General features: G+C 39.1%; 1 protein-coding gene and 1 non-coding gene across 2 annotated transcripts; one reads left to right on the plus strand and one right to left on the minus strand.

Annotated features, from left to right (window-relative positions):
- The first annotated feature begins 4681 nt into the window (after positions 1-4681).
- On the plus strand, positions 4682-5917 carry LOC116029823. The gene has a single exon (XM_031271864.1). It carries the CDS (start codon positions 4682-4684, stop codon positions 5915-5917), a length of 1236 nt encoding a protein of 411 aa, XP_031127724.1.
- Positions 5918-15811: 9894 nt separating this feature from the next.
- On the minus strand, positions 15812-15892 carry TRNAL-AAG. The gene has a single exon. It is a non-coding gene; the product is annotated as a tRNA-Leu (tRNA).
- Positions 15893-15956: the final 64 nt, after the last annotated feature.

Here is a 15956-nt window from a genome sequence, read left to right on the forward strand (position 1 = left end):
TTATGTGGATGATATTCTTGTTATGGGCAATGATCAGGCAGTAATGCTGACTCTGCTCTCTAAGCTCTCTACTACATTCAAAATTAGAGATCTTGGGGAGCCTGGATTCTTTCTTGGGATAGAGACGGTCAAGTGTGCTGATGGTGTTCTTCTTTCGCAGCGTAGATATATGACTGACATCTTGAAACGAGCTGGTATGACAGACTGCAAGCCACTTGCTACTCCCATTGCTACCTCGCGGCCTCTGTCTGTCAACTCTGCTCTTTATGATGATCCCACGCAGTACAGGAGTCTTGCAGGTGCATTACAGTATTTGACTATCACGAGACCTGATTTGTCTTTTGCGGTCAACCTTCTCTGTCAGCAAATGTATGCTCTCACTACTGCGCACTAGGAACAACTGAAACGTGTTCTAAGGTATGTAAAGGATACTCTCTCTATGGGTCTGCGTCTGAGACAGTCAGATTCGAGTGCCCTACATGCATTCTCGGATTCGGATTGGGCTGGTTGTCCGGAAGATAGGAAGTCCACCAGTGGGTTTGCTGTTTTTCTTGGGACCAATCTAGTGTCCTGGGTATGCAAGAAGCAGAAGACAGTTGCTAGATCCTCTACTGAAGCTGAGTACAAAGCCCTGGCAGATGTGTGTGCTGAGGTTCTGTGGATCCTTTCTCTGTTACGTGAAATAGGAGTTACACCACTTCTAGTGCCCAAGCTGTGGTGTGACAATCTCGGTGCCACCTATATGTGTGCTAATCTCATCTTTCATGCTCGTACAAAGCATGTAGAGATTGATTATCACTTTGTGCGTGACTGGGTTACTTCCGGTGACATTCAGGTACACTTTATTTCTACTAAAGATCAGCTGGCAGACATCTTCACCAAATCATTAGCAGGCCCTCGTTTTTCCTTCCTGAGAGACAAGCTACATGTTACTTCCGTACCCTCTGCTTGAGGGGGAGTATTAGGACTCTACACACTTTGAGTTATATTATAAGTCTTAGTTCTAGTCTAGTTGGAACTCTCGTTCTATATATATACTTGTAATCTGTACAGTTATAGTTTGAGATCATTAATATACAGACATATAGTTCTCATCACGGGTCGTGTCGGGATGCAAATGTAACACTTATACGCACAAATATCATACTTATATGCTCAAATGTAATACTAATCAGGAATAAAAAATTTGTTACTTATAAGAGTAAATGTAATACTTTTAAGAGAAAATACAATACTTTTACATTTCGATTTAAAAGTATTACATTTTCCTCAAAAATATTATATTTTCCCTTATAAGTAAGGAAAACTTGTCAACATTACTTATTATGAAAAATGTAATACTTTTTCTCTTATAAGTAACAATAATTGTATTATATTTGAGCATATAAGTATGACATTTGCGCATATAAGTATGACATTTGCACATATAAGTGTGACATTTGCATGGTGCTTCTACCCGACCCGACCGGTCTCACGAATAAAGATCCGTGAGACGGTCTCACACAAGTGTGACCCTAAATGTAATTTCACGTTTTGATGAAACATAATGCATGTGGTATTGGTAGGGATTATTCCCTGATCTGCTGTATAGTACCCCCGGTCTATTTCCATTGACCGGTCTTCTCACTTTACCAGTCTACCCGGCCTTCTCTACCGATCCATGGCCAGCCAGGAGCCAATCCTGCTCCCGACCTTTGTGCTCAGATTGATTGGGCCGATCGTTGTCCTTATACGTGTTCCCTTAGGTCCAAATCCTTTGGACACGCGACACCTGGCTTCCGGGTACAAGACCCGCCTTAGGCCGATGCATGCCCGCCACGCGGCCGCCATGCCGCTGGCCCGGCACCTGTCCCCTAACAGCCTATATATACCGCATTTAATGTTGTGAAGAAGACTTTTGGTTGTTTTCCTTATATAATAGTCAAGTAGCCCGGGAACGCCTGACCCACTGTCATTGTTGACCGAGCTGCCCTAGGGTATAAATACCTTTTACCCGTTCATCAATTAATAAAGAGTATTTCTTATCCGTATTCGCGTATTTACTCTATCAGGTAATAAAGAGTATTACCATATTAAGGATTGAATGTTTAACAAGTAAAATCTATGCAATTAATTAATTGTTATATAAAGGAAAAATGTCACTTTTTCACCAAAATTATATGCTTATAAAGGTTTTTTCCCCATGAATTATTCTAATGTTCACATTAGTTGCCTGAATGATTTTAAAAGTAGTGATTTTTCCCGCCTTTTATGTTAAATGGACATTTTTACCCTTAAAAATAAGTATATCATTTATTTTTCTTCCCCAACAAATTATTGATTATATATGATAATCGAACTAAATGCGAAAAAGAACATAAACCTTTTGCAAATATTATAATTATAATTTTAATCTAATGCTACTAATAGAATTAAGACTTAATTAAACACAAATAGTTCATTAATACTAATTAATTCTAATATTAAAAGAATGATTTCACTCCCGTAGATGTAGGCACATTGCCGAACCATGTAAATCATGCTTTCTTGACTTTCTGCCATTATTATTTGCTTCTTGTTCTTATTAATCTCAACAAATTGGTATTAGAGCACTATTTGGATAGCTAGTTCAAGTGCGAAATTTGAGGTATCAAAGTTTGATGGTATAGGAAATTTAAAGTTATGGCAGTCTAATGTTAATCATTTGTTGGCGCAACAGAGCCTTCTAAAAACCTTGAAGGTGGAAAAGCCAACTAATCCAGAAGAAGCTAATTGGGGGATTTGAAGGAACGTGCGGCAACGGTTAGGCCTTGATGACGAAATTGTAAATCATGTTATGGCCCTAGAATCTCCAAAAGAAATTTTGGATAAATTGGAGGCAACGAACGTGGTACATGTTGATGATTCAGATTATAGTAAAGGTGATATTCTAAAAGTTAGTAGTGACAAGATCGAACATCAAGTAGTAATGTAAAGCAGATTCATAAAGCTCAAGTTTCTTAAATGTGTCTACAATTTCAAAGATTTTTCGAAACCAAAAGTAAAGACCATTTCTTAGGATTGCTTTGGTATAAATTTTATAATTTTACTTATTATTAAATAATAATTATATATTAAATTTTAATAATATATTATTTAAATTCATTTTTTATAATTTTTAAATTTAATTACAAATTATAATTAAATTTATAATTTTATATATTTGATGTTTATAAATAAATTATAAATTATAATAATTATTAATAGATATTAGAAATAGATGGATCTAGAATTTTTTGGGTGTTCCATTTTAATTTTTTTTATTGTATAACATAGGCATGTTGATACATTATATTTATAAAAATAAATTGATTTTAAGATTTATTTATTTTTTTAAATAAATAGTGTTCAATTTAACAAATCCAGATTATGTTAGATTTTTGGGATTTGATATAGTAATTGAATATAAATGCTATAAGATGCAAAGATTTTTGGAATTTGATGGAATAATTAGGTCCAGGTGCGGAGCACGAACGGGGCGAACCGGAACCGATGCGGACGAGTGAAACCGGGGTCGACCGCGTGGCCGAAGCTAGCCCTCGGCCTTGGGCGGAGCGTCGCACTCTCGGCCTCCGCGGAGCGTTGCACGCTCGGACTCCGCCGAGCCCGCCCCTTGGCCGTGGTCAGCCCTCGGCCTAGGGGCGGTCTTGAGTCCGCGCGTGGACCGGGTCTCGCGGCGGCGGTTGCGGCCCAGGCCGTTGGGCGCGCTTTCCTTCGACTTCTCCGGATTGGTTAGGCCTTGAGCTGATATAAAAGCTCGCTAGTTTATCTTGTTAGGACATCCTCACTTACTTTCATCACATCTGTCTTGTCATTACATTGTTTACCTCTGTAATAGCATTACATAATTCAATATACATTTTTACCCCCGCGGTATACTTGTGATCCGTTAGCTTGTCATACCCCCATCACTGGTGCTTTCGTTGAGAGCTCGACATACAAGCTCGAGCGTGCTATTTTCTTTTCCCACTAGCTATGGCAAGGTCTGGATCGAACTCCGGCAACTCCCTCTCGTGCCGGCAATCCTAACGGGACAGCGAGTCGTCAAACCCTGCCCATGGGGTCAACCGGCGACCTCAGGGATGTGATCAACAGTAACCGTCATGCCGGGCCGACCCCGCCTCCTCCGCCTCCAGCCCCTGGCTTTCAGGAGGGGATGGCCGCGCTCCGGCAGGCTACGACTATGCTGATGCAAATCTTGGATGGACTTCAAGGAGGCCTTGTGGCTCTCCCACCCAGTCCGTCACGACGGATGGAGGGTCCAAGCATCCGCCGGCCTCGCACCCTTGAGCCTCGCGTGGACGGGGAGGTCAATTCGCCTCGGCCCGGGGAGGGGACGAGGCCCCTAAAGGACGGTCCGCACAATGCGAGACGGGCGGAGCCCGGCCGACCCGAGCTACCAAGTCCGCTTTCAGGCAGTTGAGCACGCGGGTCCCGGTCCGTGAACGCCTTGACTTTGAACCTCTCGATGAGGTGCCCGCCGAGGGGTCAGCGTTGCGTCGGGCCCCGAGCGCCGAGCCCTGGCACGAGCAGAACTCGCAAATAGAGCAATCCGGCGAGATGGAACAGCTGCGCAGACGATTGGACGAGCTCCAAAGGAGATTGGAAACAGGGGAAGGGTCACCGATGCCGCAGGAGACACTAACATCACCATAAAGACGTCATGGCCCAACTCCTGCCACAGGATTTTCGCTTCCCAACCATAAAGCTCTATTTGGGGTCGGCCGACCCTCGAGCTCACATCAATAGATATCGGGCAGCGAACATGATGACAGACGCAAGCGACGTCGTTATGTGCCAAGGTTTCTTCGCAACCCTGGACGGCCAAGCCCAGGATTGGTTCACGACTTTACCCAAGGGGTCTATCTTATCCTTTGCTGACCTCTCGGGGCAGTTTCTGTCACACTTCGTAAGTAGTATCCTGAAAAAGAAGCAGTTCGCCACCATGTGCAAGTTAGAACAAGGGAACATGGAGAGCCTGACCGACTACCTAACCAAATGGAAGAAGGAGGCAAGGTCGGTTGAGAACTTCGACGAGAAGGCGGCCGTGCCGATTTTCACCAGCAATGTCAGGTCGGGGCCTTTTCACCGCGACCTCGTCCAGAACCCGTCGAAGTCCTACGCGGCGTTATTGGACCGAGCAACGAGGTTCACCGATGCAGAGGAAGCTGAGCGGAAGAAGAAGGAAGAGGGGAGGGGTCGCCGAGACAAGGCGCCCCAAGAGGACCGTCGGGCTCCAAGGCCCCCGCGCCAAGGACCACGGTTGGCCTCGTTACGTTGTTTCACACCCTTGACACACCCACTAAGCACCATCCTGGAGCACGTAGAAGTCATGGGCATCGTATCGTACCCGGCTGAATGTTTGAAGATTTCGCCCAACACTGACCCTCACAAATACTGTCAATTCCACAGACAGATAGGGCACTACACTGAGGAATGTATGGTCCTCAAACGCCAGATCGAGAAACTCATTCAAAGGGGCTACCTCGGCCAATACGTGAAACGACCCAACCAAGGTAAGGCTCAAGGACCAGGCGATGTCTGGAAGAAGAAGGGTGACTCCGAGCCACCCGCCTCCGGGTCCCACAAAAGGGAACTCGGCCAGCTCACGGAGGAGGAAGAGAAGGAGCTGGATGACTCTCACCCCCAGAAGAAGCAGATCCATGTCATCTTCGGTGGGCTGGAAGGGGGTGACACGCAATTTGAGAGAAAGAAATGGGCCCGAAGCCTTTACGTAGGGGAAGTCGTCCGTCAACCACACGAAAAGAGGCCAAGGAAGGAGCCCATTGTGTTCACGGACGATGACCTCCCAGATGGCCCCCTACCGCACCGCGACGCGGTGGTGATCAAGCTTGACATCAACAGCATCATCGTGCACCGAGTGCTGGTGGACACATGAAGTTCGGTGAATGTTATGTACCATGGCACATTCGCTAAGCTGGGCCTGTCAAGGAAGCAGCTGGTGCCAGTACGGACCCCGTTGGTTGGGTTCACGGGGGATTCCATCGAGCAGAGGAATCCATCAACCTAGAGGTGGAAATAGGTGACCTACCACATGTCAAAAGGTGGGAAGTCGAGTTCGTAGTCGCGAGGCTCGAAGGCGCGCACAACATCATCCTCGGTCGCCCCGCCTTGGAGGACCTCCGATGTGTTATATCCATGGAGCACCTATGCTTGAAGTTTCCTACCCCTACCGGGGTCGGGACAGCGAGATGAGATCAGAAGGCCAGCCAAAGCTACTACTTAAAAGCTTGTCGCCAAGTCGGCAATAGGGACCTCCGAGTCCACACCATCGTCGAGAAGGCGCTACAAGGTGAGGAATGTCGGCCCCGAGCCGAGCCCATAGTTGAGACCGGGGAGGTGGTGTTAGACCTCGAACGACCCGAGAGGGTCGTCAAGGTGGGAATGGGGTTGTCGACCGACCTCCGGGTCAGATCATCGGGGTCATCAGCCGTTTCAAAGACGTGTTTGCGGGGGGCCTCGAGGACATGTCGGACCTCGACTGCGAAGTCATCACCCACAAATTGGCGGTAGACCCCACCGTCAAACCTTTGGACGGAGGCAGCTGGCAAAGAGATGGGAGGGTCCGTACATAGTCTCAGCCGTGGTCCGCCCCAACAGCTACAAACTGAAGACCCTGAAGGTAAAGACGTAGAGAGAGTTTGGAACTCAGAACACCTGCTTAAGTATTACCAATAAATATTGTGTTGTAAGGTGGTCCGCCCCCTTAAGTCGCATTCCATGATAAAATAGCAAATTTCCTTACACTCATTTTAACTTAAAAGACTAAGCACCCTAGGGGCAATACAAGGTCCGACCTTGCCTATTGCCGAACAGAAGAGTCCCTAGACGCAAGGCCAAATGGTCTCGACTTAGGACGACTAAAACACCCTAGGGGCGATATGGGGTCCGACCTCGCCTACCGCCGAACGGAATAGTCTATAAGCGTAAGACCAAACGGTCTCGAATTAGAACAACTTACACCCTAGTAGGGTACGGGATTTAACCTTCGAGGATTAATCTCGCCTACCATCGAACGGGTGTGCTAAGGGTCAAGGGTTGGGGCACCCAGGCCTGACGCCAACTTGAAAAAGTAAATAGCAATGACAAAATCAAAGAAAGAAAATACAAGACGTAAAAAGAAAACGACAAGAACAAAAGCAAAGATCGAATACGCCACGACATGGCCGACCCCTCCGCAGGGTCATCTTGGCCGACCCCTCCGTGGGGTCATCTTGGACGACCCCTCCGCGGGGTCATCTTGTCCGACTCCTCTGCAGGGTCATCTCTGCCGACCTCAAACTCTAGAGGTCATCCGAAGCGGGGTTGGACTTCAAGCCTTAGAACTCATCTCAGGGTGCTCAAGTTCTGGAGTCTCGAGTTAAATAACCCATCGTGGAGAGCTCAAGTTTGAAGAGCTCGTCTGGTAGCCCAAGACAAAGAGGTCAAGGTGAAGAGTTCATGCTTAGCAAGGTTGGAGCAAGACTACTCTCTTTCGCTGACGACTTCTCGCAGCTCAGAGAGTGGGGGACTGATGATGGAATAATTAGGACCGGGTGCTGAGCACGAACGGGGCGAACCGGAACCGATGCGGACGAGTGAACCCGGGGTCGACCGCGTGGCCGAGGCTAGCCCTCGGCCACGGGTTGAGCGTCGCATGCTTGGCCTCCGCGGAGTGTCGGACGCTCGGACTCCGCCGAGCCCGCCCCTTGGCCGTGGTCAGCCCTCGGCCTGGGGGCGAGTCTTGAGTCCGCGCGTGGACCGGGTCTCGCGGCGGCGGTTGCGGCCCAAACCGTTGGGCGCGCTTTCCTGCGACTTCTCCGGATCGGTTAGGCCTAGAGCTGATATAAAAGCTCGCTAGTTTGTCTTGTTAGGACATCTTCACTTACTTTCATCACATCTGTCTTGTCATTACATTGTTTACCTCTATAATAGCATTACATAATTCAATATACATTTTTACCCCGCGGTATACTTGTGATCCGTTAGCTTGTCATAGCCCCATTATTTAACTGGATTTATTAATTCGGACCACCTGGGTTATTAAAATCCATCAGAATTAAATGGTCAAACACGCACTAAAAGTTTGGATATAATTTTGATGCATAATGGGATATAATTGTTATAACATATATACAGATTTAGTTTATATTGCTAACTTTCAAAAGTTTGAATATAATTTTGGTAAAGTATAAAGTTTTAAGTTTTTTTTTTTTTAACCAATAAGAATTTTGATTTTATTCAACAATTTTTATCTTAGTATACTTTCGATCCCTATGTGAATAATAAATTTCAGGTTGAATTTTAACTTACGCATTTAATAGTTTTATGTTAATCTATCAAGATTTCGATTTGAGTTTTAACTCATACAGATAAAAATTATATTATAACACAAGTGGGAGTAGAGTTTTGTGCACGACTGCACGTACAATATGCTAAACCTTGAGGACAATGAAATATACAAGTGGCGGATAGATACCATGAAAGCCTAAAACAATGGACAACTTTAAATGTATAAGTGAAAAACAACTATATAGCAGTCTGTCACTTTAGTCTTTTGTTACTTTTATTTTTTTGTTGTTCCTTATAACTCCATTTTCCAAAATGCAAGATATGAACAACTCCAATTGGGAGATTTATTTCTTACACAAGCATCCCCATTGAGGGTTTTTTTTTTTTTAAATATTTTTTTATTATCAATATAAAGTTGGGTATTTTAGGAAAGAAAAAAATTAGGTTATTTCATAAGAATAAAGTGTTTGGATTAAGAAAAAAATTGTGCATGAAATACATAGAGGGAACCTAGCAAGTGCGTGCATCGTACGTGCTTGTTAGGTGCTTAGTGTGGTCATTATCTTGTCAACCATGCCACTCCATTCCCCATTTTTCCTCCTACTTTTTCGTTACATTATTCATGATTCCTCGAAACCAAAAGAAAAGACCATTTATTAGGATTGATTTGGTGTAAATTTTTAAAATTTCTTATTATTGAATAATAATTATAGCTTAAATTTTAATAGTATATTATTTAAATTCAATTTTTATAATTTTTTAATTTAATTATAAATTATAATTAAATTTATAATTTTTTATATTTGACGTTTATAAAAAAATTATAATTTATAATAATTATTAATATAAAATAGAAATGACAATAAATAAAAGAATAATAAATGATAGTCGACGTGAAATGGGTATGGTGGATCTAGTGAAAATTGATTAAAAAAAAAATTAACTTTAACCATTGAAAAATAAAAAATGTTGAATGGATGAAAAAGTTTTTTACAATAGAGAATATTGATATAGAATATTAGGGCCTACAAATATAAGAAAAAAAATAACACTAACCATTGGGCTTGTTCTAATATAATGAAGAAAAATATTAAGACATTTTTTTTTTGAATACTACTAACCTATTGAAGCACAAGAATCAGTATTGACTCCACTGAGGCTTGAACCCACCACCTCCTGTATAAAAAGAAGGGTTTGATGCCACTAGACCACAAGGTCCTTGGCAAAAAATATTAGGACATTATATTGCTAAAATTCAAAATGTTTGAATATAATTTTCATAAGTGTAAGGATTTTTTTTTAATAGCCAAATTGAACTTTAATTTTATTCAACAATTTTTATCTTAGTTGAGATGGCATTGGATCATTTTTCCAATAAAAATTTCTATTGAACTTTTAAGTATACATTTCATAGATTTATCTTAAGCGAGCTATTGAATTTTATTAAATTTTCAATTTGAGTTTTTGAAGAGAGAGAAAATCACACATGAAATTCACATAGGGCACTAACAAACGCGTGCGATGCACATGCTCACTAGTTGCGTGGAGTGGTCCACTCCCCATATCTCCTCCCCTTTTCCCCTTACCTTTCTCATGATTTATTGAGACCAAAAGCAACTATCATTTTTTATTCAATTTATTACTCAAAGCTCAATTAGTGTAATCTCTCTGTAATTCTATAAATATGTCTAAATGTTTTAAATTTTATTTATAATTTAATATAAAAATTAGTCTCTTGTAGTTAATTTTAATTGTATTTATTAACACTAAAAATAATTCAATTTTTTATTTATGTATTAATGGGTAACTATGTTCCAGACTTCTAGGAGTCATTCATAATTCGTTTAGGGATACGTGTTATGAATATGGATTATTAGATGATGACAAGGAGTACATTGATGGCATTATTGATTCGAGTTACTGGGCATCTGCGTATGCTTTGCGAAGGTTAGTTGTTACGCTTCTCACTTCAAGTTCACTCAGTAAGCCAGAAGTAGTTTGGAATGCCGTTTGGGAATTTCTTGCCGAGGATGCACAGGTTCAACGTCGACGTGTCTTGCAAAATCCAGGTATATCGAGCTCCAATCTATTTATTCGATTTTTTTATGCTTTTCATTATTTATAAATAAACTAATTTGTTATTTTTTTTTTGTTTCTTTTATTTTTTTTGCCTTTTAAGAGTTGATGTTATCGGATTCAGATAAATAACAGTTTGCTCTGATGGAGTTGGAGAATTTGCTATCTTCGTGGGGAAAAAGCTTGAAAGACTTTCTGGAAATGTCAATTCCAAACAAAAGTAGCATGGGTTTGAGTGAAAACATGTTGATAGCCGAAGAGTTGGCGTATGACAAGGAACCTTTGAAGACAGAGCATGAGACATTGGTAACACAATTGACCGATGAACAAAAGAATGTTTACAACTCTGTGATGAATGATATTGATTCAAATGGAGGTGGATTATTCTTTGTGTATGGTTACGGAGGAATAGGCAAGACGTTCGTGTGGAGAACGTTATCATCAAAGATAAGGAGCCGCGGTGATATTGTTCTAAATGTTGCTTCTAGTGGAATAGCATCTTTGTTGTTGCCGGGAGGCAGAACGGCGCATTCCAGATTTGCTATACCACTTTCTTCGAACGAAGATTCCACGTGCAATATATTGCAAGGTAGTGAACTTGCTGAGCATATAATAAGGAGTAAATTGATAATATGGGATGAAGCACCGATGACGCACAAATACTATTTTGATGCTTTGGACAAAACCATGAGGGGCATATTGAGGTTCGCCATACCGAGTACTGCTGAAAAGACTTTTGGTGGAAAGACAGTAGTTTTGGGCGGCGATTTTAGACAGATCCTACATGTTATTCCGAAAGCAACAAGACCAGAAGTTGTCGGAGCAACTATTAATTCTTCATACCTGTGGACAAATTGCAATGTATTAAGGCTGACCAAGAACTTGAGACTACGGACCTTAGCTTCAGAGGAAGATAGACATATAGTTGATTGGTTTTCAAAATGGATTGCAGACATACAGTTGATTGGTTTTCAAAATGGATTGCAGACATCGGAGATGGGATTGCAGGGGTTGTAAACAATGATTCATCTGATATCGATATTCCGGCAAGGTTTTTGTTGAAGTGTGGACACGATCCCATAGCAACTATAGTTGAGAGCACATTCCCAAGCTCGAGATATGGCATGCTTGATGAGTCGCAGCTAGAAGGCCGAGCGATCCTCTCGCCGACTTTAGATGTCGTTGATCAAATTAATCAATACATGTGCGACATGAATACTGTAGAAGGACGAACATATTTAAGTTGTGACTCTTTGTGTAAGGCAGAATCAGGCGGTGAAAATCTATCAGAAGTGCACACTCCTGAATTCTTAAACAGTTTGAGATTGTCAGGTCTTCCTAATCATTCATTGACATTAAAGGTCGGTGCACCTGTTATGTTATTGCGGAACATAGACCACTCTCTTGGTCTTTGTAACGGAACGCGGCTCATTATCACAAGATTGGCAGATCACATTGTCGAAGCAAAAATAGTTAATGGGACACATGAAGGGACCAAAGCTCTTATCCCCCGAATGTCTCTTAGTCCTTCTGATACGAGATTGCCCTTCAAGTTCTAGCGTAAACAATTCCCGTTGATGCTTGCATATGCCATGACTATAAACAAAAGCCAATGCCAAACACTAACTCATGTTGGGTTATTGCTAAAAAAATCGGTCTTTAGTCACGATCAATTGTATGTGGCTTTCTCCCAAGTCAGTCATCCTATTGGCCTGAAGGTGTTAGCGGTAGAAGAGGATGGACATAATTGTGTTGCGACTTCCAATGTCGTCTACAAAGAGGTTTTCAATAATGTGTAAATATAATCAATGATATTATGTTTTTTTTTTCAAAATGATAAAGTTGCTATATATCTAGACAAAAAATATATCATCTATCTATACAAATGAATTAGGATAGCAATTCATTACTATAACTAAGTTGCCAGAGAACGAGCACATTGGGTCAATTTCTAAAAATTCCTAACAATGATATATAAAATCTCTAAAGTTACAACACCGCATGTCTACATCTACACATTAGCTATTAATTTGAGCAATTATTTGCTCAAATTCAAGCAATAGTAACATCAACAAACATAAATGACCCAACTCATATCTTCACTTGCACTATATAATATTTGATGTTATAATTTAAATAATTGTATATCCATTCAAATATTCTTAATATATTATAACAAACCCATTCCGTGCATCGCACGGGTGTAAATACTAGTATTCAAATAAAATTGATTATATATAATGCTGCCTCCCTTTTCTCTCTAAAACAAAAAGCCTTTCTCTGCTGCTCAACTTCGGCTTCCACCGCCGGCCTCCGGCCGGAGCTCTAATGGAGCTTTGAGTCGGCGGTTATGGTCACCTTCTACGTTTGCTCTCGCTCTTCTTTCGTCTCGACCACCGTCGCAGCTCTGTCCGCCTCCGACCACCGCCACAGATCTTCTTCTTCCGTTTTCTTTCCCTTTGAATAAAATAATAGTAGGTAGGTATTGGGGTTTGTGTTGGTAGTCTTGAACTCCCAACCCTACTTTGACTTTACCACTTTTTATTTTCTCTATTATTGTGTTTTCCTCTAGTTACTTTCACGGGCTTTTTTCCTCTCGTTACTTTCACGAACTTTTCACTATCATTAGCATAAATCGTTTAGTTTGGTTTCGGCAAGTGTTGATCTTATCCTGGGCAAGCAAAAAAGAATGATGACGAAGACCCAGATCTTTGATGAAGTTTTAAGCTCCTTGAAGGAACATAGCTTCCTAGTTATGAAACAGTCTGCGATTCAAGTTTTCTATAGCGTAGTTAGAAAAGTTGTTTCTATGTCTGACTGTAAGGAATGGTTTACCATTTCATTGATCGTTGATGTAAACGTTTTATGTTATGAATTAATGGAATAACTACGTTTACCTTCAAAAAAAAAATTGATTATATATGATGTTTTTTGGGAGTTTTATTTTAAAAATTTTATCGTATAAGGTAGACATGTTGATATATTATATTTATAAAAATAAATTAATTTTTAGATTTTTTAACAAAGCCAGATTATGTTAGCTTTTTCGAATTTGAATATATATAATTGTTATAAGATGCAAAGATTTTTGGCATTAAATGGTCAAACAGTAAACGTTTGGATATAATTTTGATGCATAATAATGTGATATAATTGTTATAAAATATAAAGATTTAGTTTATATCGCTAGATTTCAAAAGGTTGTGTTTGACAGAGCTTATTTAGGAGTTTATAGCTTATTTTAAGCTACTAATAAGCTATAAGCTTTGTTTAGTAATGCTCTCAAAATAAGCTAGTAGTTTAAAATAAGTGTTTATTTTGAAACGCTACTTCATGTAGCTTTTCAAAAATAAGCTAGTAGCTTCTTAACTTTTTTCCATCTTTATCCTTATTATTTTAAATAAATGACATCATTTATCCCTCCCAATTAAAACTCTTTTGGCATTTTTTCTTCAATATGTTTCGTAGTAATTTTAATTTGATATTTGTGTTTGAACAATAATTTTTGTATGAACTAATTTTATAAATTATAAACATTTTGTTTTACTTTATATATTTTTAAATATATGTTCTTACTTTATATTTTATTAAATTATATTGATTTCATTATTTTATATTTTAATATGTAAACAAACCTATTTAAATTTAAAATTATTTAACTTTTATGTAGATGTCCTTTTTAGTCTTTTTACATTTATCAACTTATCAAAAAGCTAATTTTACCAAACACTTTTAAGCATAACAGCTAGCTTAACAGCTCTTCAAATTTCAGCTTCGAGCTTATAGCTTTTCAGCTTTTAGCTTCGAGCTTATAGCTTTTCAGCTTTCAGCTACTTTTCAGCTTTCAGCTACCATTTTAGCTAGGTTTGCCAAACATAGCCTAAAGTAGTTTGAATATAATTGTGGTAAAGTATAAAGATTTAAGTTTTTTTTTAACCAATAAGAATTTTGATTTTATTCAACAATTTTTATCTTAATTTGCAAGGATGATACCATCGATCTCTATGTGAATAATAAATGTTAGGTTGACTTTTAACTTACACATTTAATAATTTTATGTTAATCGATCAAGATTTCTATTTGAGTTTTAACTCAAAAGTAAAGATCATTTCTTACAATTACTATGGAGTAATTTTTTTTAATTTTACTTATTATTAAATAATAATTATAGATTAAATTTCAATAATATATTATTTTAATTCAAGTTTTATAATTTTTTAATTTAATTACAAATGAATATTTAGTGTAACACTATTCATTTACACCATTTTGATTTAGAATTTGGTGTCTTCCTGAGGAATGCTGCACCAATTCTTTTCACCAAAATGGTATTTTCGTGCATTCTTTGGATATGATCTGATCTAAAGGCACAATTTATGTAAATTATGAAATGATGTTGTTTTGGATTAAGTTCATCTTGCAACGTGTACTATGATCCACAATATAAGGATTTATTTGAATTTGAATGTTATTTGAGTTGTACTAAACACTATAAACACTAACCCAATGAGTTAGTTCAAGTGGCAAGTGAGCTCTCTTTGTGGGAAAGAATTTTGGGAGAACCCGAAGCGTTAAACAGACGGAGAAAGACCCGGTGAATTTACCAAAATAAAAAAATAAAAAGTAAACACATGTATTATTAGGTGTAATAACAAATAACAGATATATTTGTATTTAATATAAAAGATATTAGTGTCAAAACTTTAGAAAAATCTATATTTTATACTTGGAATAGAAAAGTTTGTTGATTTCTCTTCAACAAAATTTAAAAGTTTATATCTTGTGACAATTATGTCCAAAATTTTAAAACTTAATAGTGTATAAAATATCACTTCATAAACTAGAAATTGGAAGTAACAATAAATTTTTTTTTAAATACTATTAACTCTGTTACAGTGTACTATTAAACCATGAGCCAATGCCCCCACTAGGGATCAAACCTGTGAACTTTTACTTGGAAAAATCACAGCTATGCCGCTGGACCACAAGACCTTTGACAAAAATAACAATTAAAACTTATATCTTGTGACAATTATGTCCAAAATTTTAAAACTTAATAGTGTATAAAATATCACTTCATAAACTAGAAATTGGAAGTAACAATAATTTTTTTTTAAATACTATTAACTCTGTTACAGTGTACTATTAAACCATGAGCCAATGCCCCCACTAGGGATCAAACCTATAAACTTTTACTTGGAAAAATCACAGCTATGCCGCTGGACCACAAGACCTTTGACAAAAATAACAATTAAATAGTTATTCATGAACAAGAAATTTTATTTTATTTTTTTTGAAAAAAAAAAAAGAGAAAGGATTTTTTTAACAACTACAACATTTTATTAAGAGTGGAATATCAACTGGAAAATAACTTTTTTTTTTTAGCGAAACAATGGCTTTCTTGGAAGCAAAAGCTGAAAAGTTCTGTTGAGAGTGGGATTTGAACCCACGCCCTTTCGGACCAAAACCTTAATCTGGCGCCTTAGACCAACTCGGCCATCTCAACTCTTGTTAAATATTTTAGTATGTTACTATATATTGTATTTGAGTTATGCGTTAGTATGTGGAGT

Source organism: Ipomoea triloba, chromosome 9 (assembly GCF_003576645.1).
Source record: "Ipomoea triloba cultivar NCNSP0323 chromosome 9, ASM357664v1".
Lineage (NCBI taxonomy): Eukaryota > Viridiplantae > Streptophyta > Magnoliopsida > Solanales > Convolvulaceae > Ipomoea > Ipomoea triloba.

Excerpts from the sequence above, each read along its gene's own strand:
- LOC116029823 (XM_031271864.1), top strand. The coding sequence starts at position 4,682 with ATGGCCCAACTCCTGCCACAGGATTTTCGCTTCCCAACCATAAAGCTC.